The 21,548-nt window shown below is 32.8% G+C and overlaps 9 protein-coding genes and 1 non-coding gene across 10 annotated transcripts; 3 read left to right on the forward strand and 7 right to left on the reverse strand.

Annotated features, from left to right (window-relative positions):
• Positions 1-1,759: 1,759 nt before the first annotated feature.
• Positions 1,760-3,041, reverse strand: PHYBLDRAFT_174795 (hypothetical protein; the record flags this gene model as incomplete). Its single annotated transcript, XM_018437340.1, has 4 exons — positions 1,760-1,938; positions 1,961-2,354; positions 2,776-2,972; positions 3,011-3,041. The coding sequence occupies 4 exons, from the start codon at positions 3,039-3,041 to the stop codon at positions 1,760-1,762; spliced, it is 801 nt and encodes a 266-aa protein (XP_018284804.1).
• Positions 3,042-6,522: 3,481 nt separating this feature from the next.
• Positions 6,523-8,317, forward strand: PHYBLDRAFT_152035 (hypothetical protein; the record flags this gene model as incomplete). Its single annotated transcript, XM_018432819.1, has 4 exons — positions 6,523-6,723; positions 7,320-7,514; positions 7,931-8,035; positions 8,177-8,317. The coding sequence occupies 4 exons, from the start codon at positions 6,523-6,525 to the stop codon at positions 8,315-8,317; spliced, it is 642 nt and encodes a 213-aa protein (XP_018284805.1).
• Positions 8,318-9,107: 790 nt separating this feature from the next.
• PHYBLDRAFT_152036 (hypothetical protein) lies at positions 9,108-9,779 on the reverse strand (the record flags this gene model as incomplete). The annotated part of the gene is made up of 1 exon (XM_018432820.1): positions 9,108-9,779. The coding sequence occupies one exon, from the start codon at positions 9,777-9,779 to the stop codon at positions 9,108-9,110; it is 672 nt and encodes a 223-aa protein (XP_018284806.1).
• An 809-nt stretch (positions 9,780-10,588) lies between these two features.
• PHYBLDRAFT_70243 (hypothetical protein) lies at positions 10,589-11,206 on the reverse strand (the record flags this gene model as incomplete). Its single annotated transcript, XM_018442242.1, has 3 exons — positions 10,589-10,978; positions 11,086-11,143; positions 11,187-11,206. 3 exons carry the CDS (start codon positions 11,204-11,206, stop codon positions 10,589-10,591), a joined length of 468 nt encoding a protein of 155 aa, XP_018284807.1.
• A 228-nt stretch (positions 11,207-11,434) lies between these two features.
• Positions 11,435-12,130, reverse strand: PHYBLDRAFT_174798 (hypothetical protein; the record flags this gene model as incomplete). Its single annotated transcript, XM_018437341.1, has 4 exons — positions 11,435-11,544; positions 11,599-11,809; positions 11,880-11,926; positions 11,986-12,130. 4 exons carry the CDS (start codon positions 12,128-12,130, stop codon positions 11,435-11,437), a joined length of 513 nt encoding a protein of 170 aa, XP_018284808.1.
• Positions 12,131-13,484: 1,354 nt separating this feature from the next.
• On the reverse strand, positions 13,485-14,677 carry PHYBLDRAFT_152039 (hypothetical protein; the record flags this gene model as incomplete). The annotated part of the gene is made up of 3 exons (XM_018432821.1): positions 13,485-13,546; positions 13,622-13,693; positions 14,530-14,677. 3 exons carry the CDS (start codon positions 14,675-14,677, stop codon positions 13,485-13,487), a joined length of 282 nt encoding a protein of 93 aa, XP_018284809.1.
• On the forward strand, positions 14,599-14,672 carry PHYBLDRAFT_t266. Its single transcript has one exon. It is a non-coding gene; the product is annotated as a tRNA-Arg (tRNA).
• A 932-nt stretch (positions 14,678-15,609) lies between the features above and the next one.
• Positions 15,610-16,392, reverse strand: PHYBLDRAFT_70241 (Homeodomain-like DNA binding domain-containing transcription factor; the record flags this gene model as incomplete). The annotated part of the gene is made up of 2 exons (XM_018442241.1): positions 15,610-15,834; positions 15,904-16,392. The coding sequence occupies 2 exons, from the start codon at positions 16,390-16,392 to the stop codon at positions 15,610-15,612; spliced, it is 714 nt and encodes a 237-aa protein (XP_018284810.1).
• Positions 16,393-17,576: 1,184 nt separating this feature from the next.
• PHYBLDRAFT_152041 (hypothetical protein) lies at positions 17,577-18,197 on the reverse strand (the record flags this gene model as incomplete). The annotated part of the gene is made up of 1 exon (XM_018432822.1): positions 17,577-18,197. The coding sequence occupies one exon, from the start codon at positions 18,195-18,197 to the stop codon at positions 17,577-17,579; it is 621 nt and encodes a 206-aa protein (XP_018284811.1).
• Positions 18,198-19,789: 1,592 nt separating this feature from the next.
• PHYBLDRAFT_152042 (hypothetical protein) lies at positions 19,790-21,250 on the forward strand (the record flags this gene model as incomplete). The annotated part of the gene is made up of 6 exons (XM_018432823.1): positions 19,790-19,865; positions 20,181-20,482; positions 20,539-20,667; positions 20,736-20,805; positions 20,867-21,021; positions 21,092-21,250. 6 exons carry the CDS (start codon positions 19,790-19,792, stop codon positions 21,248-21,250), a joined length of 891 nt encoding a protein of 296 aa, XP_018284812.1.
• Positions 21,251-21,548: the final 298 nt, after the last annotated feature.

Consider the following 21,548-nt stretch of genomic DNA (forward strand, 5'->3'; position numbering starts at 1 on the left):
CCCATAAACATCTGTCAAACATATCTTGTGTGGGGGCTAACGCAGGAATTCCACTACTTTCTCTTGCCAAATGAAGATAATCTTCAATCATAGAATTGTGATAAGCAAGCCACAAAGAAAAAGGATCTGATACTGCACAGAAAATCAAAAGAATAGCAAAGAGTTTTCGTAAAGAAAATGGGATCTGATGAGCTGCTGCCTCTTCCATACAGTTACTCCACTCATCATCATTCAAAAGTAATCCCAGAGCACGACATGCAGCTTGGTTCGTTTCATACACACATCCTTCTACTGTACGTATGTCTTCAAGGCTTTTGGCCCCTTTAACATTATGCAGCAGTAATCGTAACGAATATTTTTCAATATCTCTTGGAGACACTGTGTAAACTCTGCCAATCGTTCCTTTATCAAACCTCTTATGTGCTGTCCATTTTTGTTCTTTTGTATTCCATACATAAAGAGAAGGAAAGTCGACGTAAAGAAATTGTTCAGATGATGGGTGTGTAGCATTATAGTCGAAATATCCCATTAAAGTAGTGTTTTTTCTGGAATTTGCAACATCCTCTGGGTTAGAAGATGGATTATAATATACGGGTTGGGCATTTTCCAGATGGATTGAAAGTCTTTGATGGCTGGGATACTCTTGATGAAGCTTGAAAGAAAATATTCTCCAGCATGCTTCAGAAGCGGAGACATACCGAGCATCAAGAAACTCATTAACTTCATTTACATGCTCTTGTTGTTGTTGTGGAGCGGAATTGGTGGGTGTAGGCTGCACACAGGCTATTGCACGGTCATGTCCTTTATATACATATTTGTAGAGGTATTTTACGGCAGAAACTGAGGTGCTAATCTCAACATTTATATGAGCATTGTATTTTGCACATATGTATCTATTGTGTGGAACAACCTATCCATTATCCATGATCTTTGGCCCTCTTCTAATAACTCTTCCATTTCGACTGCGTTGATAAATAAGATATCCGTTTCTACCATCGCTAGTCTCATTGCAAAGCTTTTAGAATAATTCTTTGAACAAATCCCATTCTTTATGCATAGTGCTTTAAAATATTTCTTTTTGCATAGATCATGCATCATACATTTTTTTACTGTTTTGTATGGCAATGGCTCAGTTTCAGGATCTGGGATTTCAGCCAAAACTGTTCTGTCAAAATTTTCTATTGTTTTTGGTTTATCTTGTGGTCGCAAAATCAAAAGAATGTGGGCATGAGGAAGTCCCCACTTTTAGAATTTAATGATATAAATAAAGGTCAAAACTTTCCCCAGAATGTTTTTCTGTAAGGTCAATCATGAGCTCTTTGAGCTTCATATTGAAAACCCAAGAACAAAGATCTGATCTGTCATTAGTTTTTTGCTCAGTCAGCAGGGAATTTGTAATTTCTGACCACTTTGAATTGCAAGTAAAAGTTATGAGTAAATCAGGCTTGCCAAAACGACACACAACCCTCATTGAATCTTGATAAAGTTGAGCCATATACTGGGGGCTACCAATAAAAGAAGATGTAAGAATAACTCTCTTTCTAAGATTTGCAAGATTACAATTGTCATGGATAACAGCATTCTGAATTTCATTGTAGATCTACACGGTGACGATTTTGATTGCTAGTGATGAAGTACAGCTGATCGTGCTCAACTTTGGCATACATAGCAACAATATATTATTGAAAGAGATGGCCAAAAAGATGGAGGACGTGCTGGGTGTTGCGTCAATACATCAAATGTTTTGAGTACTATTGCATTACTGTAACATGCTCTCCTGACAATGAGCTGGCATCAATAGTCTAACCATCTTCACCATGTGGAAAGAGTAGCACATAGTGTAAAGCATCGTAAGATCAGTGGAACTCATTGATGTTTTGTCAGAAGTTGGCTCTGGTGTGCAGCACAATGTCTCTTGAAGTACCCTCTTCATTATTTCTAATAAGAACTGTTTTTTTACTTGCAGTTGGAGCATTATACTGTCTTTGATCCCAAGGCCCCTCAGCTACTAAACGCAAAGTGAGATCCATAAATTGTCTCTTTTCCCAAGAAATTTGATCTATTGTTCTGAAGAGATGTATGAATGGATTTGTTTCCATAAGAATGGACCAAATCTTTTTCAAAACACTTCTTTCCAATTGTAGGGAATGATACTGTCTTTGATCTATCTGAGCAGCACTATTATAAATATAGATCTGAGCAAATTTTGGGTGAGCAATATCAGATTCTCTCACTGGCAAAATAAATCCAGTTCTATAAAAAATTGTTCTATGAATCCGGAAGTTGTATGCCACATTGATATTGTTGTCAACAAAGATATCAATTTTAGCTCCCAAAAGATAAAGCTCATTGTGCTATTATAGCTTTAAATATTTTCAAGAAACTTCTTCTACTATGTGTTCTATAGATCAAAAGCTCAGCAATTCCTGTAGCTGTTGACTCAATTTGGGGGAGAACATGCTTTTCTTTTTTATAACACATAGAAAACACAGGGCTTCTTAAAGAAGAAAAACTGTTTTTTTTATGTGGTCACATCATTGCCCCACAAAATTGACACTTGATATCCATATCTTCCCTGTTATCAAGTGCTGGTTCTGAAATAGCTGGAAGTCAGGCAATATTATTCAAGCCTCTGCCTCAATATCTAGATCTCCTTGCTCTGCTACTGTTATTGTTTGGACAAAATCTGCTTGTAATTTGGCAATGATCAGTTCCATTACAGTGAGAACAATGGGGTAAGATTGATCCTCTATTCACAGTTAAAATCTTCTTGACTTCTTCTTCTCTTTCAGTCACTTTTTCATCAGATGAAGTCTCCTTAATCCCTTCTTCCATGACTGCTTTGAGAACTTCAGTAATAGTTTCATTTTCAAGTGAAAATTCAGTCAACTCAGAAACTGAAATAGAAGTCGATGTTTCTGTGTCCAAATTTTGGTCTTGGACAGGCTCACTTCTTATTCTCAAGGCAGCAGCTATTTTTTTATAAACACATTTATTATTAAAAAAATACGAGCTCTGCTCGCTCTCCAAGGGTTCCCCATTGAGAAGAATAACTGCACAATGTATAAAGAAAGAATAACCAAGATGCTTATATCTATATCAATTCTCTACATTAAATAAGTCTATTTATAAGGCTCATATTTATATTTTATATTGCATTATTATTTGGCCCTCCCTTTATCCACTCTTTGATAATATGATAATTGGCTTAAACTTTTATTTGTATGAAAATATAGATAGTAAAAAATGTCTTTAATAGTAATTCTAAAAATATGATAAGATATAAATTTTCAAGTGTAGAGGTTAAAGCATAGAATTAGCTAAATAAATTTGAGAGAAGTAAATAAGACATATATATATAAGTTAAAGAAGAGCTTTATATACTACATTCTTTGTGCTGTCTATATCCTTTTGCATGGCTACATATACATTCATTGGATCTGTTGCTCTTGACAATGCAACATATAGCTGTCCATGCGAGAAAACTGGATGGTCAAGATAGACTCCAACATGAGACAATGTTTGGTCTTGTGCTTTGTTTATTGTTATTGCAAAGGCAGCACGGACAGGAAATTAGTGATATGACAGTATAAACGGTAGTTCCCCTTCCTTTGTTGCCATATTGAACCTAGACAGGAAATGTTCTATTCCATTGTGTCCTTGATCCAATCTTTTTACACCAATGATATTCTGGATGAGACAGACAACAAACACTTTGGTGCCATTGCAAAGGTCAGCTTCTGGATTGATATTGCACATGATAAGAAGAGGCATACCAACTTTCAACTTGAGTATATGTGGTGCAATTCCACTAAAAGTGAGTAAGTTGAGGAACTCAACTGGATATCTGGCATTGTCTGCATCTGGGTCATCAGAGTCCATGACTGTATCCAAAGAAGTATACACATGGTCTTCTCCATGAAACATCTTAAGAGAAACTTTGTTAATCCGACTGATCATGAGATTTGTTGGAGCAAGAATTGCATTTTTGCTATAGTAGCAAGGCTCATTAGAAAAATAACAATAAATATACATAGGAAAATTCAGGCTTACTATTGTGAATATTCCGCATTTTACAGTGGGGTTTTGCCTATTTCCACTGGTACAAAAGCTAATGTGGTGATCCAGACACTTGGTTGTTGGATTTATTACATCTAAGAACATATTCCTATTATTATAGTAAAACAGCTATCATTACAAGAACAAATGAATAATTTATTTATTTTACTTATGGTAAATCAATAAGACCAATAATTAATTACAGTAAGTGCTGTAATTATGACAGCTCAGTAAGCACTGAGTTAATATGAGGACACTGCAATTAGATTAAATTATAAACATAGCAGTACCAGCTTTCTAATATCTAAATGAACTCAGACTTAAGAAATTAAGATGTGACTGACAAAGCAGATCGTGTTTTGATATAAAAAGGACAACTATGTATCCTTTAATAAAGACAACCTATATACAGTCTCAAAGTATTCTTATATACGTCTCAATCCTTTTACTGTTGATTTTATTCTATAAAACTTCACAGCTAATCTGGTTACATGTGCACAGACCTGCTATCTACAAGTGTAAAGTTTGATAGCATTAGTGAGGTTGAGGTTAATAGTAATTTTATATCTTTGTATATAATAGAGTACCAAGAAAACTTTATTTCAAACTTTGTTTTTTGCTGTGATATGATCTGTTTCCATGTTAAAGGTTAATAATCAGGGACTACGTCACATGTGTATTGTTGAACTATCCCTGGGTGAATAGTTAGAACCACGGACCTTTTATTGCTTATAAGCCAATCATTAACACTCTTTATTATGAGAGCATAGATCATCTGCTCCCCCAATTACTTGATATTCAATTATTATTGATTTGAATTATAGTTTATTTTTGTATTTATTAGAGAAAATAGAATGATTCTAGATTGATAGTATTGAAATAATATTATATGTCTTGGGCCGTCATCACCAATATCCTTCATATGACTCAAATCAAGCAGTGCTTTATATATAATGTTTGTAAGCCCTCATATTCAGTAGTTATCTTTGGCACAGATACTATTTAACATAATAGAAGAGAAGTTAAATGCGTATTTAAATATATACATGTTGTGAGTGATATATTAATTTGAGGATACATACAATATAATGACTGAAGAAGATAAAAATAAAACTTTGAGAGTTTGAGGCATGGTGTTAAGTATAATTTCTTTGACAATGAAAATAATATAGAGAAGTTAGTTTGAGTGAATTTGGTGACAGAATATTTAATGAACATATCTGAAGAAAGTCAATTTATTTGTAGACCTAGATAGTACTTGTCAAGAGTTGATATAATCTTTAGTAAAAAACATAAATTAATATACAGTATAAATAATACTATCATTCATATTAAGAGAATAAAAAAAGAAGTCTTACTATGTCAATGACGTTGCCAAGAGATAGAGGTTCTTGATTCATTGCGTGTTTGGCAGATGAACATTCATCTGTAATAAAAATTATATTCTGTCAGATAAATATTAAAAGTAAATAAAAAATAAAATATTACCGTGTTGATGGTCTTGTTTAATTGTAAGGAATATTTTTTGGCAATATTGTCTATAAAAAAGAAGGGGAAAAGTCAGAATAATTTTTATAGGATGATGACATGAAGTATAGTTACTAACTTGGACTAATCCGGATGGCCATTGTAAAGAGAATACATCAGAAGGAAAAAAACATGCTAGTATCTATGACAACTGAAATAATTATTATTATTTAGCTACATTTGAAGAAAAGAATTGTTTTAAAAAAAAAGAACATATGTTACCAAAAAAGTTTGCAATTATAGTAAAACACTAAGAGAGTATATATGTATCTATAGACAACAGAATTTGTTAATCTTGTTATTGTCTGCACAGAAGTGTTTTTAAGAAGAATGTATCTTACCAGTAAAATTTACAGTTATAAAAAAAATCAGAAAGAGAAAGAAAAGAAAAGAAAATAGTTGATAAGGAAAAATATGGAAAAATATGGAAAAATAAAAAAAATAAGTAAATAAAATACAAAAAAAAACAAAATAGATAATTAAAAAAAAATGAAACTCAAAATAAAATATCCAAAAAGCATAATAGATATAATGATGTAATATCTAAAAGCAATCTTTGTATCAATTTACATAGTGTTTGTACAAGAAGTTACTTTAGATATATTCTTATAACCAAGATCAATCAAGACTAGAAATCCTTTTTTTTGGAAATATAAATATACATTTTTGCTACAATCTTACTTACCCTTGCTCACGCACTCTTACAATTATTCTTACTTATACTCACACTTTCTCTCTCTATCTCTCCATCTTTTTCTGTCTTTTATTTTGGTATGTTTGATAATAAATATAATTGTAGTGTATAATAGAAATTTATTCAAAAAATATAAAAACATTAACAGTTAACACATATTTGAGCTTATATTTTTAAATTAATAGAAAATGTCTAACCAAAATGAAAGCTATCCCACTTGACGCACTCCTGCTGAAAGAGAGATGACAAACTCTCTTGTCATCTTGCATTGTGTCATGACTACTGTCATAAAAGACATTGCTGATATCAAAGCAAAAACTTTGGACACTTCTGTATCTGCTGTTTTGCAGAGTCAGCCGATGGCTTTAGTGCATACTGTTCCTCTTGTGAGCATGGAAATAAATGTAGCTGGTTCTCCCATCATAGCTTTTGATGCAAGATCAGTTAACAAAACAAAAGTCTATGTATATGTCATACATATAGTAAATTATATCTTTAATAACTTACCAAAATTCAATAGAGACTTCTTTGAGATCATTCGTGAGACTCTAAGTTCAAGGCAAAACATTTGGTTGAAATGCAAGTTAACAATGACTGTTGTATCCAACATAATTGTAGATTTAAATTAAAAGTATAGACACTCAATAAATATGTACATTGAGTTACCAACAACTAGTAACGATACTAAAAGATATACCTTCTCTTATACAAGAAAATTACGTAAAGAACATATAAAGACAAATACTAAGACTCTAGTCAATAACACTAAAAACATAAGAACTAAATCATAGAAGATAATGGTAAAGAAACAGACATTACATGATATCATCATATCATTTCCAAGCTAAATGCAATGTCTATATAAATGCACAATACAAATAGCAATAGAAGATCATCTTCTTTCTGATTCTTTTACTTTTTCTAATAAAACAAAGTCTTACCATACTCTTGTCTGCACTTGTTTTATTTTATATCTTATTTTTATCTCATACATAACAATGACAAGCTAAGATGAAACACGGCTGTCAACTTCAATCAGTCACCAAACACTGAGTTGACAGAAAACCTCATTGCCTACTTGGAAAGAAATTTCATAGGAGAAGGACTGAGAGAAAGTGATGTTCGTAACTTTGTCTACATGAACTTCACTAGCAGAAAACGTGCAGCTAAAAAGTCTCAGACTAAAAAGAAGTCAGAAAATGCTTGCAACAGAAGGAGTAGCCGCGAAAAGGAGGTAAGTTATACTTTATTTATTTATTATTTGAATAATTCTTATCTAAGTCATTAATTTAAAGCAAAAAAAGAAAACTAATTTAATATTTTTAACAGCATTTGAAACGTTGCAAAACAGTGTACTGTAAGGAACCTCCAATTGGTCTTGACCTTTAGACCAATCATAACTGATTCCATCTTTTATATTCTCTGACCAATTAAATCATTGTATTCATTCCCATAGACAGAACACTTATAATACCAATCATAATTATATCTTATAAATAGCAGACATAAATATATTCATATAAATATCAGTAGAGCTTGATCATAGAAAGATCAAGCGAACAATTTCTTTAATAAAGGAATCTATCTATATTTCTCTGTCTGTTTTCTCTGCCCTTGTTCCTGTCCAGATCGGTTCCTGACACGTATCAGTCTAACAAGACTGATATTGATGACAAGATGAAAAGAGATCGCTCTGGTCTCATTATAGAAGAGGCTATGTCTGTTGGTGAGTCAGACGATGGCACTTTGCCTCATGTTTCTTATAGTGGGCTTCGTCTTTGTCGTCCAGATTAGAGAAGTGATGAGGTAATTAGTTTTTTGAAAGTTGAAATATTGAATTTAGTTAATATATTATATTGTATTATACTGAATAAAATATTAATGTCTTTAATATAGTACAACCACTTCATCACACTTGTTGACAAGAAAGTGGTAGCTGATTTAGGCTCAAATAGCCATCAATTGCTGTCACATGCTTTTGGCAAAACCATTGAAGGACCAGTTTCTGATGCAATTGTGTCACAGTTTCCTCAGTGAGCTCTTAGAAACGGGCCCTAAATAAAGTTTATATTTTTGCTCTTTTTTTTTTCATTAATAACGTCTTATATTTTAAATAACCAAAAAAATGCATAAAGAGGCATTACTTGTACTTTGTTTTTTATTTAATTATTCTCATAAAAAATCATAGTGCTTAATTATTCATAAAGGCTTCAGGCATAATATTTTTTGGCATAGGAATGACCAGCATTCTTTCTTTATTCATATCAGTTACATCTACAGCAGTTGCGACCTCTAAGTGTATGCGATGTACAGACAAGATGCTGTGATAATTATCAGTGGAGAAATCTAGCAAGCAGATTGCAATACCTTCATCTCTGTGTTCATTGTCATTTGTCAAATTATACCATCAGATGTATGCAAAAACATGCTGGTCTTGATGTAATGTTGATGCTCAGTGGTTAGGATGGGGTGGCAGAGTAAATAAATGTATAAAAAGATACTGAATTTGTCCAGTATATAGACTTGAAGTTTGGCCATTGCTGCTATGGAAGAAAGCTTAAATGAGTGACCTGCACTTATCAGAACTGTTGTTTTCAATATATGTTTGGCCAAGAAGATCAATTGATTTCAGTTTTGTGATTCGGTTATTTACAAAATATTGTGACAATCTGGCATTGTAGTAAGAAATGAGATTGGGCATGGCATAGGCGATTTTATAATAATCTAACAATTGAGGATAATCAATATCACTCATTGTTGATTCTTTTAAGGACTGTAAAAGAAAGGTGGACGGGGGGAGTGGTTCATTGCCTTTGATAGGTGCTGCTCAACTTAAGGATGAGTCTACAAATTGTTGCGATTGGAAAGATTGTTGGTTGGTTGGAGCATAAGTGGCATAGGTCGTTATAGGTGCGGTTGTGGAGGTAAGTTTTTCGAAAAGAGGAAGGAATGGAATGAGGCTTGGACATGATAACATATTTCGTACGTAATCAGCTTTGTATGCGTCTGCAGTGAATTTTGTCATATAGGTTGTTTCAAACCTGTCTTTTCTGTTTGTCTTGTTATTCTTTAACAAACTATTGTATCTCTCAAAACCAAAGAGCCAATAGTCATACACGGGTCCAAAATCACAAATTTTGTCATGAAGATGGAGATGCAGGTGCATGTTGTAGGTGAGGACTTTTGGCTCATATGTATCTTCACAAGATTGACAGAATTCTTGTAGATATCTGTGTACTTGATCTATTTCGATAAAACTGATTGACAGCTTTACAAGTACACAGCATGCTTTTACATAGTGCATCCAGCCATTGAATATATTGGACAGAAGAACTGGTTTTAGAAGCATGGGAGAGTACACCAATATCCAAGACTTCCACTCATCTGCTTTAATGTGAGAAAAGTCCTTTCCTATCTTCGTTTTCAGCTTGGTATAGTCACTGGACAATATCATCATTGCTGCAACTGTCTGCATTGCAAGCAGATTATTGTTTTTCATTTTTTTGATTTTTGTCTATGTTTCAATCAATCTCTTTGGTGTTCCCAGAAAAAGATTATGCATGGGATGAATGATCGTTCTATGTACTAGATCAAAGTATCCAAGGCGATACAACTGCAACCATCGAACACCATTTTTGACCTTCAGCCAATGCCTTTCTGAGGGGTACTAGCACTTTCCCACTCCTCAGCATGCAACCTGTTCTCTACACTGTCACGAAGCACCCACCAAGAGAAGTCAAACCCACAAAAGTCAATATTGACCCCATTTTCCAAGCGAGGGAAATGTCTGTTGCACTTGTAACATGTGCATGTACTGCTGTGCAAGGTGAACCCACCTGACTTTCTTGCTGCCGGGATGTCACAGGCCACCATCATCAATGCAGCATAAGCGCGGACACCACTAGGACACTCGAAAGTTGGGATTGCCAGTCCCTCATACAATCTTATCAGATCATCTACCATAGGCTGGAGATAATGGTTTATCTCTTTGGATTTGGGTTCCTTCAGGCCAGGCATCAATCCTACAAGAAGTGCGTTCTCTGGCTTGTATCTTTCATTGCAAGGCAGATTATTTACTACCAGGTATATGGCACCAGTTGAGTGCATGACATTATTGAAAGGTTGAAACCAGTCGATGTTGAGAGTGAACATTAATGAACGCAAATCCTTTGTAAATTGCACATCATCTTTGTCTTTAAGCTCCTTTCACATGGCACCATTGTATATGTCACACATTGTATCCACCATCTTCAGCTCATGATTCCAATGTCTAATTTTATTCTCGAATCCTGAACAAAGAAAAAACATTCATAAAGTATTAATAACAGACTGGTACAAGTATGAACGCTTGGCCACCAAAGCACCTGATGCTGATGTTTTTGTCAATTGGCAGTTGCAAGACGAGTGTACATCAAGCTTTACAAAATCACAATGAGATAGGACAGGTACACTTTCTTTGTATACCTTGTGACAATCCTGACACACAACAAATTTCTTTATGCCTTTAGTCATGGCTGAGAAATCTGTCATGTGCTGAAGACCAGGAAGGCTCAAGGGCAGTTGGAAATCCTGCTCATAAATTGTCAAGAGCTTGTTGATGAGCTTGATCAAGACAACGTGTGGTGATCCAGACACTCGGATGTTGGATTTATCACATATAAGAACATATTCATATTGGGATAGTGTAGTAGCTATCATCTTGTCAGTATAAAATATATATAAATGATTAAGTAATCAGCCCAATAATTATTATAGTTAGTACTGTAGATAATATCTTAAAGCTTGTTAAGATAATTATATCATACTGCTAGGTAAACTGTGTCAGATTGATATGAAGCTAATTTAGTAGGAAGTCCTAAAGCTCTAGTATAAAAGAGAAAAGAATAGCTAAGAGCTAAAGAAGTACGATTTATGACTTGATGTCATAATTGTAACACCAACACTAGTTAAGCAGTAAATACACTCTAATAATCAAATATAGTAAAGGGAGAAAGCCTTAAGAAACTAAGACGTAATGACAAGAGCAGATTGTTTTCTTATAAAAAGGGATACTTTTTATTTATGAATAAAGACAACTTATATACAGTCTCAAAGTATTTCTATATGTCTCTATTATCAAATATTTTATTTTTCTATTGTTTTGTACCTGAAATATCACACAACAGTGCCCTTGTCAACCAAATAGCGGGGAGCAAACATCACCACAAAAGTAGCAATGAACCTGTGCACTAGGTTCTGGGGCATATCGGGGGTGGCAAAAGGGTCTATTATAAAAAAAATTAATGCTATTTTTTTTTAATTTTTTAACATTAACTGACCTTTACTATTCAATTCATTGTTGTCAAGCCCAATAACATTGTCTTCGCTTTCATCTTCACTGATTTCATTGCTGTTGCTTCCACTGTCACCATTGTTGTCATTGCTGATTGCATCATTAGTAAAAGAAACGTCTTCAGTGTCAGACATTGAAGCTCCTTCCAAAACAGGTGAGTTTTTCTGAGTGTACAATTCTTCCAGGGCTCTGGGTTGCTGGGTTTAGATAGCTACATTCAGAATATAACACTTGGTTAATATCTAACAGTATCTGAATTAAATAAACCTTATGTTCATCATTGACCTCCATCATATTTCTTTGGGTAAACATGTCTATTACAACATGTTATTTCATGGATTACAATACAATAAAATAAATTCAGATATTGTACCCCTTTCACATCTTATGGCATTTAGTCTTGCCCTTTTGTTATGACGTTGAGCAGTTCTTCTGGCAACAAAACTATAGCTGAGATTGTTCTGACTACATCCAGCACAATGACACTTTTTGCTGTAGAGTTCAGGAATTGTGGACATAATGTTTATTTTTTTTTACTTTGAAGTGTTAAGAAAAAAAGGAAACAAGTATAACATTTACTAAATTTACTATGTTTTTATAATAAATTGTTATGTCTTTATAATAATAAAAATAAATAATATTTTTGTCTGTTGTATTTAAGCCAATAGAAAACCGAAAAACAGTGTTTTCATTTTGAACACACAAAAAAAGCTGAGATGAAAAAATACTCCAGATTTTCTATTGTTATAATTTAACTTTGTACATAGTAATTTCCGTATGTTTTTCTAGTGCAAGTTAATTGGTTCAGTTAAATATAGTGAGAAAATAAGAAGATATTTAGTTGTGTGAAGTTATTTTTGACAAAATAATATCTTTTCATTGTACTTATTGGTGTTTTGCTCTTCAAATAAAAAAATTGCTTTCTATTTAGCCTCGGCTTCCATTAGAAAATAAAGGCATAATAGAATATAACTTTTCTAGGATTATAAAGAATTCTTCAATGTCACTGCACTGCTGAACAACCAAAATTTTGTTGAGTATTTATTATTTTATAACATTTCATGTCAAAAATATGATGCTTGATGTGTTTGTTTGTTGTGAATTGTAATAGTATCACTTGGCAAATAAATGTAATGTAAATTACGAAATACAAGAAGGAGAATAAAATAAGGATAGAAAAGAATTGGTAATTTGACAGATAAGAATTGGGGACAGACAGATAGAAAAAATAAGAAGAAGATGAAAATAAAAACTGTGACAATGACAAAGTTTTGTAAAAGACAAAAAAGAGAAAACAGAGAAACAAAATATATCAAGATCAACAGACAACACTTCAAAAAACAAGGACACTGTATATGAATGAATAATAATGATAATAACAGACAAAAATAAATAAGATCAAGGATAGAATGATGATTTTATTGATTGAAAAGATTGTTCCTTTTATAAACAGAAATGTTTGGTTAAAATCATTTTTTGAGAGAAAGAAAAGAAAGTCAAGTAAAAATTTTACTACATGTAACTGATGTTGATAGTAGAAGTGAAATAGAAAAATATAGAGAGAATAAAATAAAAGTATAGTAAAAATATAGTAATTGAATAAAGGTAAGATAAAAATATAGTGAATTAGAATAGAAGTAGGATAATAATATAATAACAATGTAGTAAAGTAAAGTAAAAAATATAATAATAGTATAATAATAAAGTCTAATAAAAATGTAATAAAAAAAATATTGTAAATAAATATTGGTAATAAAGAAGTGCATAAAATTAGAGGAAAGAAGTATAATTTTTAGTGGGTGACAGGTGTTTCTGAGATAATGATATAGATATGTATTCTAATTATTCAAGAAACGGAATGAAATTGGGGGTTTAGGTATAAGGGGTATCAGAAACAAGATTTCCCAAGAAATCTGGGGAGACCACTCCTGTCCCTCAAGACACATCACTTGGTCAACTCACCGTCAATGTCAACATCCATGAGTCTGGTACCACCTGTCACAGCTCACCACCAGACCAAACCTTGGAAGGAACCCACCATCTGGTGTCCATCATCAGAAACTGGCTAACGCCTAATAAACCTATAACACATGTGGCAAATATGATGTGTGGTATGTTAGGTTTGTTGTAAATTATAACAAATTACTTGGCAAATAAAATACAATGATAATAGAATAGAACAGAAGATGGATACAGCAAAAGGTGACACACAGCAATAGTTGACAGATAAGAAAAGAGAGAACAACTGATAGAATCGTTGTTAAAATTGAGAGAGAGAGAAAGGTATATGAAAAGAGAATGATGAAACAGAAAAGTAATAACTGACAAGGAGACCAAAACTAACAAACAACCTTCCTAAAACCAAGGAACTGATATGTTATATCGCAAGATGGTGTAGACCACAAAGAGAAGAAAACAAGAAAAAGATACTGAAACTGAATTGAATGATTTATTGAGTTGAGTTTGCTTCTCTTTTTATAGTCAACAAAATTTTAAGTTGATAATAGAAGTTTGGAAAAATAAAGATAGTAAAAATAGAATGATGAATAATCAATACAGCAAGGATAAAATATATGAATAAAAATATAGTAAAAATATAATAATAAAGGTACTGATGTTGCGCGGAGATGTCGGCAAGATGAATTATGTGCATTGTAGAAGAGGAATGTTACTAGCATGGAGGAGCATGATTTCAAATGAGTACAATGTAGATGAATATGTTAACAAGGGAAAAGGAAAAAAGTATTGTGTATAGAAGAAACAGGGAACAGAAACGAGATTTTTACTGTGCACAGAAAAATTATCCTCTTGCCACCGAGGGCACAGCACCACATCAACAAACTGTTGACGTCAGCCTCTCATAACCGGGACAACACATCACAACAAACTGCTGGACAAACCCACCAAGCAGACTGACCTTCCAGTACTGGACACCACAACATGGCTAAATGTCGGATTTGTTTATAACACATGTGACAACATGTAAGCCCCCGTGGCGTAATTGGATAACGCTTCAGACTTCTAATCTGAGGATTGCGGGTTCGACCCCCGTCGGGGGTGTACATAGTGAATGTATTCACTATGGAAAAACTTTTACAACTGTTTTTTGGACTTGTCATGCTTAATTTTGTGGATACTGTCGTTCCTGATCTGGGTTGGTCTTCCTTTTACTATAACAAAGTCAAAAGGTCAAACCCACTGGGGGTCAAGGAGTATATGTAAAATCAAAGAGAAGATAAAAGATACTTTTTATTGGTATAAATTGAATTGTCTTATATAGTTTTCTAAACTAATACTGCGCATTATCCGCAGTAGCTATTATATTATATCTAAGTAAAAGAAGAGTCATTATACTGCGGTTAATGCTCAGGAAAATGTTACTGTGCATAAAGAGGTACTGCGGTTAACCATCTTCAGATTTTATGGATTCATCAAAATAATGTCCAACAATACATATTCTAGTGACTTGTTCTTACTGTTAAGAAGGAAGGTTGTGGTGAACCCTATTTTGTGGATCTGCTGTGACTGGCCAATGCCTCATATACAGGATTTTAACTGCAAAATAGTGATTTTTCCATTTAATATAGTGACATTCCCAAATTAACTTAGGCAAACTCCCAAGTTGATTTAGGCAAATTCCCAAGTTAATTTAGTGAAAAGCCCAAATTGATTTAGGCAACCTCCTAAGTTGTTTTTTTTTGCTGTTACATGTAAAATCAATGTAAATTATAAAGAATGCAAAAAGTGATATCAATGCAAGATGTTTTTATTTTAATAAATTTCTTTACAATATTGGCAACTGTTAAAAAAACTAATGCTGTGTTGGACCCAGCCTTGGCAGTTTTCTCGTTATTTGTGAGCTACATTCTGACAAGTATACCAGAAAGTCATCAGTATCTAACCCTGGCTTTCTCTTGGCCAAACCCTTTAGCTTTGAGAAGCTCTCTTCTACTAGATTCAAGAATGGCAAGTAAGGTAGCAAGAACTTGGTGTGGTGTTATGTTGTCGCCATAAAGTCTCTGACCAAATGGGATCTGTGGATGGGAGCATTGTTCAGGATGAACCACTGGGGAACAGCATTGATATTGTCCAGTGTTTTTATGATTGTCTTTAAGAACTTGATGAAAAGTTCAATGTTGGTGCCTTTTGGAACAAGCTTAGCTGACATGCTCTTGACACCATTGTTTGATATTGCTGCCAAGATGCTGATGTTGAGTGCCCTCTTGGTGTTAGTACATACAATGGTGTTCTTCCCCTTCTTCAATCACCCTTGTTGGCATATGAGATTAACATTAAATCCAGCTTCGTCAATAAAAATACAATTGGCTACATATGCAACCCCAAGTTCTGGAAGAGACTCCACAAATTTTCTCCTTGCTTCAATAACATCCGGGTCGTTTCTCCTCTCCTCCACAGCCTTGGTTCGCTTTAAGGTGAACCCAATATTGTTCATTATATGACAGTATAGTATGCTGAACATTATGTCTTTTTCTTGTAAGTCATCAAAGCATTCGTAAAGCTTTTCTCTCATCATCTCAAGAGTCAATGTGCAATCTTCATCTAGGATCTCAATGAGATATTCTGAATGTTCTTCCATGATTTTTGTACATTCCTTCTTTCTGCCACCTCTTTGCTTGACCACGATCTTTCCATTATCTATGAAACTGTTCTTTATGTTATCTACAGTAGATCTAGAAAGGCTAAACATAGAAGCAACTTTTACAACTGACTTATGATATTTTTTTATGGTCAAGTCAACAATTCTCTTGTATAAAGTCATAAGAATTCTTTTATTCTTCTGCTTTGTTCTTCTTCTAGACTTCTTTTTGCCACTAGAGCTTTGGGCTGTAATACTTTGGGATGTAGGATTTATAATAAAAGGTTAGAGAAAGAAGAATAGGAATTGTGTTGAAACACCACTATATATAAGTTTGATAAGAAAAAATGCCAGTCATTTAACAAGGCATACATATATTACATGTGCTACATACTACTGATAGGTGTAACATAAATTAATTTAGTATTTAAAGAGTGATCAAACACTTTAGCAGAAGTTAGTTTTTTATTCTTTTACAAAATTAATAAATAACAAGTAAATCTGATGTATCGTGTTTTAAGAGTTATTTTACCACAGGAATAATGAAAAGATATAAAGTATAGATGAATCTTTAGTTAAATGTTTATATAGATTTTGCTTCATTTAGTTTTGCTTCATTTTATTTTGTTTATTTTTTTTTAAAAAAAAGCTTCTTGTTCTGTATTTTGTATAATAATTAATGTCGTTTTTCATATCATTTATTTTTATTTTAGCTTTAAAATGTTTGATAGCTAAATCAAAATGATATTAGCTATACAATATTGATTTTATATGTAACAGCCAAAAAAAAAACAACTTGGGAGGTTGCCTAAATCAACTTGGGAGGTTGCCTAAGTTAATTTGGGAATGTCATGCGAAGTTTTATAAAATAAAATCAACAGTAAAAAGATTGAGACGTATATAAGAATACTTTGAGACTGTATATAGGTTGTCTTTATTAAAGAATATAAAGTTGTCCTTTTTATATCAAAACACGATCTGCTTTGTCAGTCACATCTTAATTTCTTAAGTCTGAGTTCATTTAGATATTAGAGAGCTGGTACTGCTATGTTTATAATTTAATCTAATTGCAGTGTCCTCATATTAACTCAGTGCTTACTGAGCTGTCATAATTACAGTACTTACTGTAATTAATTATTGGTCTTATTGATCTACCATAAGTAAAATAAATAAATTATTCATTTGTTCTTATAATGATAGCTGTTTTACTATAATAATAGGAATATGTTCTTAGATGTAATAAATCCAACAACCAAGTGTCTGAATCACCACATTATCCCCACCCAGGTATTAATTAAATATCGTTCAAGTACTTTATGCATTTTATATATATATATGAGTACTGTGGTACTCAAATAACTCTTTATTTAGATCTTACTGTGTTTCTTCTTTTGCAAAGCTGTCATTGTATAGCTCTTTCTTTTTATATCTGACTTTTCTTTGGATATGGAATTTACAACTTTCATATCCTTCAATAATCTTTTATTAGCTTTGTTGATGTCTTTGATACTTTCTGGTGCTTCCCCAATTCTTTGCCAGTATTCCTTAATGAATTTAGGAACAGTAAAGTAATCCTCTGGCTCCCAGGTATCATGAGACTCATCATAGTCCAACCATTTGCATCTATACAAATAATTGTTCATATCATCTTTCTTATGACCAATAATTGCTTCGACTTCAAAAAAATCATTCTTTTGCTCTAATATCTTATTCGACACTTTTTTTAATAAAGAAGGGGGGTAATTCTTTGGTTTTAAAAATCCCTTTTCATTTTTCAATACATAAGTATTGGCAGCAGTCTTTCGAACAACAGTATAAAATCCCTTATACTTTGGATCTAATTTATTCTGTTTTTCTGTCACCAAAATCATAACTATAGTTCCTGGAACCAGATCTATCATTTTGTGACTCGTGTCAAAATGTTCCTTTTGCTTTTGTGTGATATGCTTTACGTGTTCAAACACGGCAGGGTAGACTATCTCAGTCATTTTTTTAATTATTTCTTGCAATTCTTTCTGAATCTGTTCAGCAGTTGCACTACCACTGCAAAAAGAGGGCCAATTCAGTATACTAAATCTTGACCAAATACTGTCTGAATGAATAAAATTCAGCATGAATTCAATCGGAATTTATGATGCCAATTTTTTAAAATTCGTGAGCTAAATGAATACAATTAGTATACTGAATTTTAGGAACGCAAAAAGAAAAAGTGTGATATACTTTTATGTGATATATTTTGGTTGTGAAAATATAGACACACTTTTATCAGACCGCAGATTTTTCATTTTATATTGGTTTTGGGGGTTTTTTTAAATACAGCACATAACATTCAACATCTTTTTATTACTATATATAGGTTGTTAAAGAAGAGATTTGGTCAAGATTTGGTCAAGATTTAGTCAAGATTTAGAGGTTTATGGGTCATTTTAAAGGTTTTTATTGGTTTAAAAAGATTTTCTTATTGTTTCTAGCTGTTTCTATTCATCTACATCACTAATCATCTCCTGTTGCAATTGGGTAGAAACATCACACTCATGATGCCGTCATTTATTTTAGTGGATATTGTATTATTCCTTTTGTATATCCATTAGTCCACCCCTGGTGCAATCGACCCCTACTGTATTCCATTGCTTGCTGCGGCATGCCTTCTTGGCCTGTTTGTTTACTTTTATAAAAAATAATTATAGGGTGGATTAGAAAGAATGTTCTAGGTATATTTATTTGAGAGTGACAGATTATTTAAAAAAAATGAATGTGCTTACAATAAAGTTAAACACGAGAACAGATGGATGTCTTTAATATAAAGATAGATATATCAACATTTTAGTTAAATGTCTCAATTATAGTAATATTGTCTATAAAAATAATAACTTTTGTTAATACGATGCAAAGTAAATAAGACTATGGTTTGCTTACCAGACAGTTCAGAAAACAGAAGAGTTGACAAACACAAAATACAATGACATTGTCTATAAAATATAATCTTTTATTAGAATGAAATAAAGAGTATCAGACTATTTTTTGCTTACCAATTATTCAATACAATAGAAGAGGCAGCATGCGGGAAATGGAAATATTATCTATAAAATAATTTCTTTTCATTAGAATTACATACAAAGAAGTAGAATGATTATTTACTTACTTGTCTGTCTGTAGAGAATAAGAGTCGGTGTATAATCAAAAAAAGAGGACCGAGATAAAGACCAGTGACTATAAAGTGTATGGTATACATAAGAAAAATAATAAATACAAGTTGTATCTTGAAGGTGTATGTTAATATTTATACAACATACCATTTTGTAAACCCTCCCAAGGTATATGTCTTTGTTAACAGGCCAGAAAAATCTAAGCAGAATAATTAATACATAAATCATGAATAAATATTCAAGTATATTTTTATTACCTTTTTATCATTACTTTTGAGGCAGTTAAGAAGGACTTGGTGGTTTAAAGCATAGTGTATCATGCTAGAATAAAAACAACAAGATGATTAGGTCTTGAAACTTTGATGTGAGTTGATGCTTACCATGTTAGACATTAAGAAAGAAGTAAAGAAGAAGAAAGAAAAAATTAAAAAAAAATGGGGGAAATTCAAAATTATAATTTTATCACCGTTGACCCTGAGAAACTGATAGAATCAATGGAGCAAATTGAAAGTCAGTCAACCCATCCCAATTGAGACAAGACATTACATACTAAACCATAATCTCTCACATCTTTGTAATAGATGTAAGCTATTACAAATGCCTTTCCAAGTCGGCTTATAAAGAAAAGTATAATATAGAGATCAAAATGCTATAAAGAACATCATCAGAAAAATAATCTTTTGGTGCCTTACTTTCCACCTTTACATATGTTTTGATTTATTTTATTATTTTAAAGAAACCCGACTCTAATTATTAAAGTATTCACATTGTTTCCATTTCTTTCATTAGTCTTAAATATCTCAATTCATGTTTTCTAATACGCAGCAATCCAAAAAAACAAAAAAGACGACTACAAAAAGTCTGTTCAACAAACCGCTGGGACAGCAGCAAGCACAAGACAACAGGAAATTCTTCCCAGCTTGACAGTTAGCGCAGAGCTAGATGGTACTGTCCTGTCCACTTTGTCCACCATGAGCACCCGACTGAATGAATCTCATTCACTTCTGGAGAAGGTCTACCACAACATGGGAGCAACCAATGGCCAGAATAACAATTCGAACCATAGTCCCATCGGTCAGGCTCTTACTACAGGAGAATATATAAAGTACTGCCTTCCAACGGTTTTGGTAGGATATATACTAGTAATAGAATATTGCAAAGTTACTTACATTATATTTTGCAGAGATTGATCTGTTCTCAAACACGAGCAGTTCTGGCAACAATGCCATTGATGGTCAATGAGGGCGCCTTCTCGACATCCAACCGTCCCATCGCTGATGTAGTGCAGAGCTACACACATCAGCAAGCTGAAGTAAAGTCTGTTTCGTCTGCAGTTGTGGAAGAGAAAACCCGAAGACATATTTCGTATATGTTTCAAAGGGCAAAAGCTTTGCCAGAAAAGATAGCTCAACAAAATCGGATTTCTTGACGCCGGTCCAGAAAGAGAAATGTAAGTATAGTCAACAGTTTTTGTGTAGACTATTTTAACTTTTTTTTTCAGATTCTTACAGACTACAAGGCAATTCACTTAGCTGACAAGGCAAACCTTGAGTCTAAGTTTGGTGAGACTGTCGTTGACCTTCTGGACTATGACATGTTATCTGATATTGAGTCAGATGAGGAGAAAAATAAAACTAGATATACTCCTAGAAATAGACATCTCTTGGTAAGGCTCTCATGATAAAAGTTATTTTTTTTAATACTTCTAACTCAAAAGTATTTATATTATAATGCAGGTGGATGAATACTTTACTGTTTTGAAGAAACAGAGACTTGCTAACAAGGGACCAGATGTCATTGACAATTCTGTCTATCCAATTATTTTGAGAAACACCGAGTTATCGAATGAGAAAAAGGCACGTGTTGCTGCTTGGATTCACACACGCCAACAATAAATTGTTATTTTGTTTACAAAGTGAATATAGTACTTTAATGATTTTTATTGATTGTGTTGAATGATGTGGGGTGAAGTGGTAAAATATAATCAGGCGGTATTGTCAAGATGAGAAGCAATTAATATATAAATAAAAGGAAAAAGAAAAAGACAAAATCAAAAATCAAAATAATAAATTATTATTTTATTTTATTTTATTTTATTTTATTTTAAAGCCAATTAATAAAAAAAATATATATACAAAGCAATTATTTAATTATATAACCCTGATTGTTTTATCCTCGTTTTTTTTTATTGGA

This window comes from Phycomyces blakesleeanus (assembly GCF_001638985.1).
Source record: "Phycomyces blakesleeanus NRRL 1555(-) unplaced genomic scaffold PHYBLscaffold_33, whole genome shotgun sequence".
NCBI lineage: Eukaryota > Fungi > Mucoromycota > Mucoromycetes > Mucorales > Phycomycetaceae > Phycomyces > Phycomyces blakesleeanus.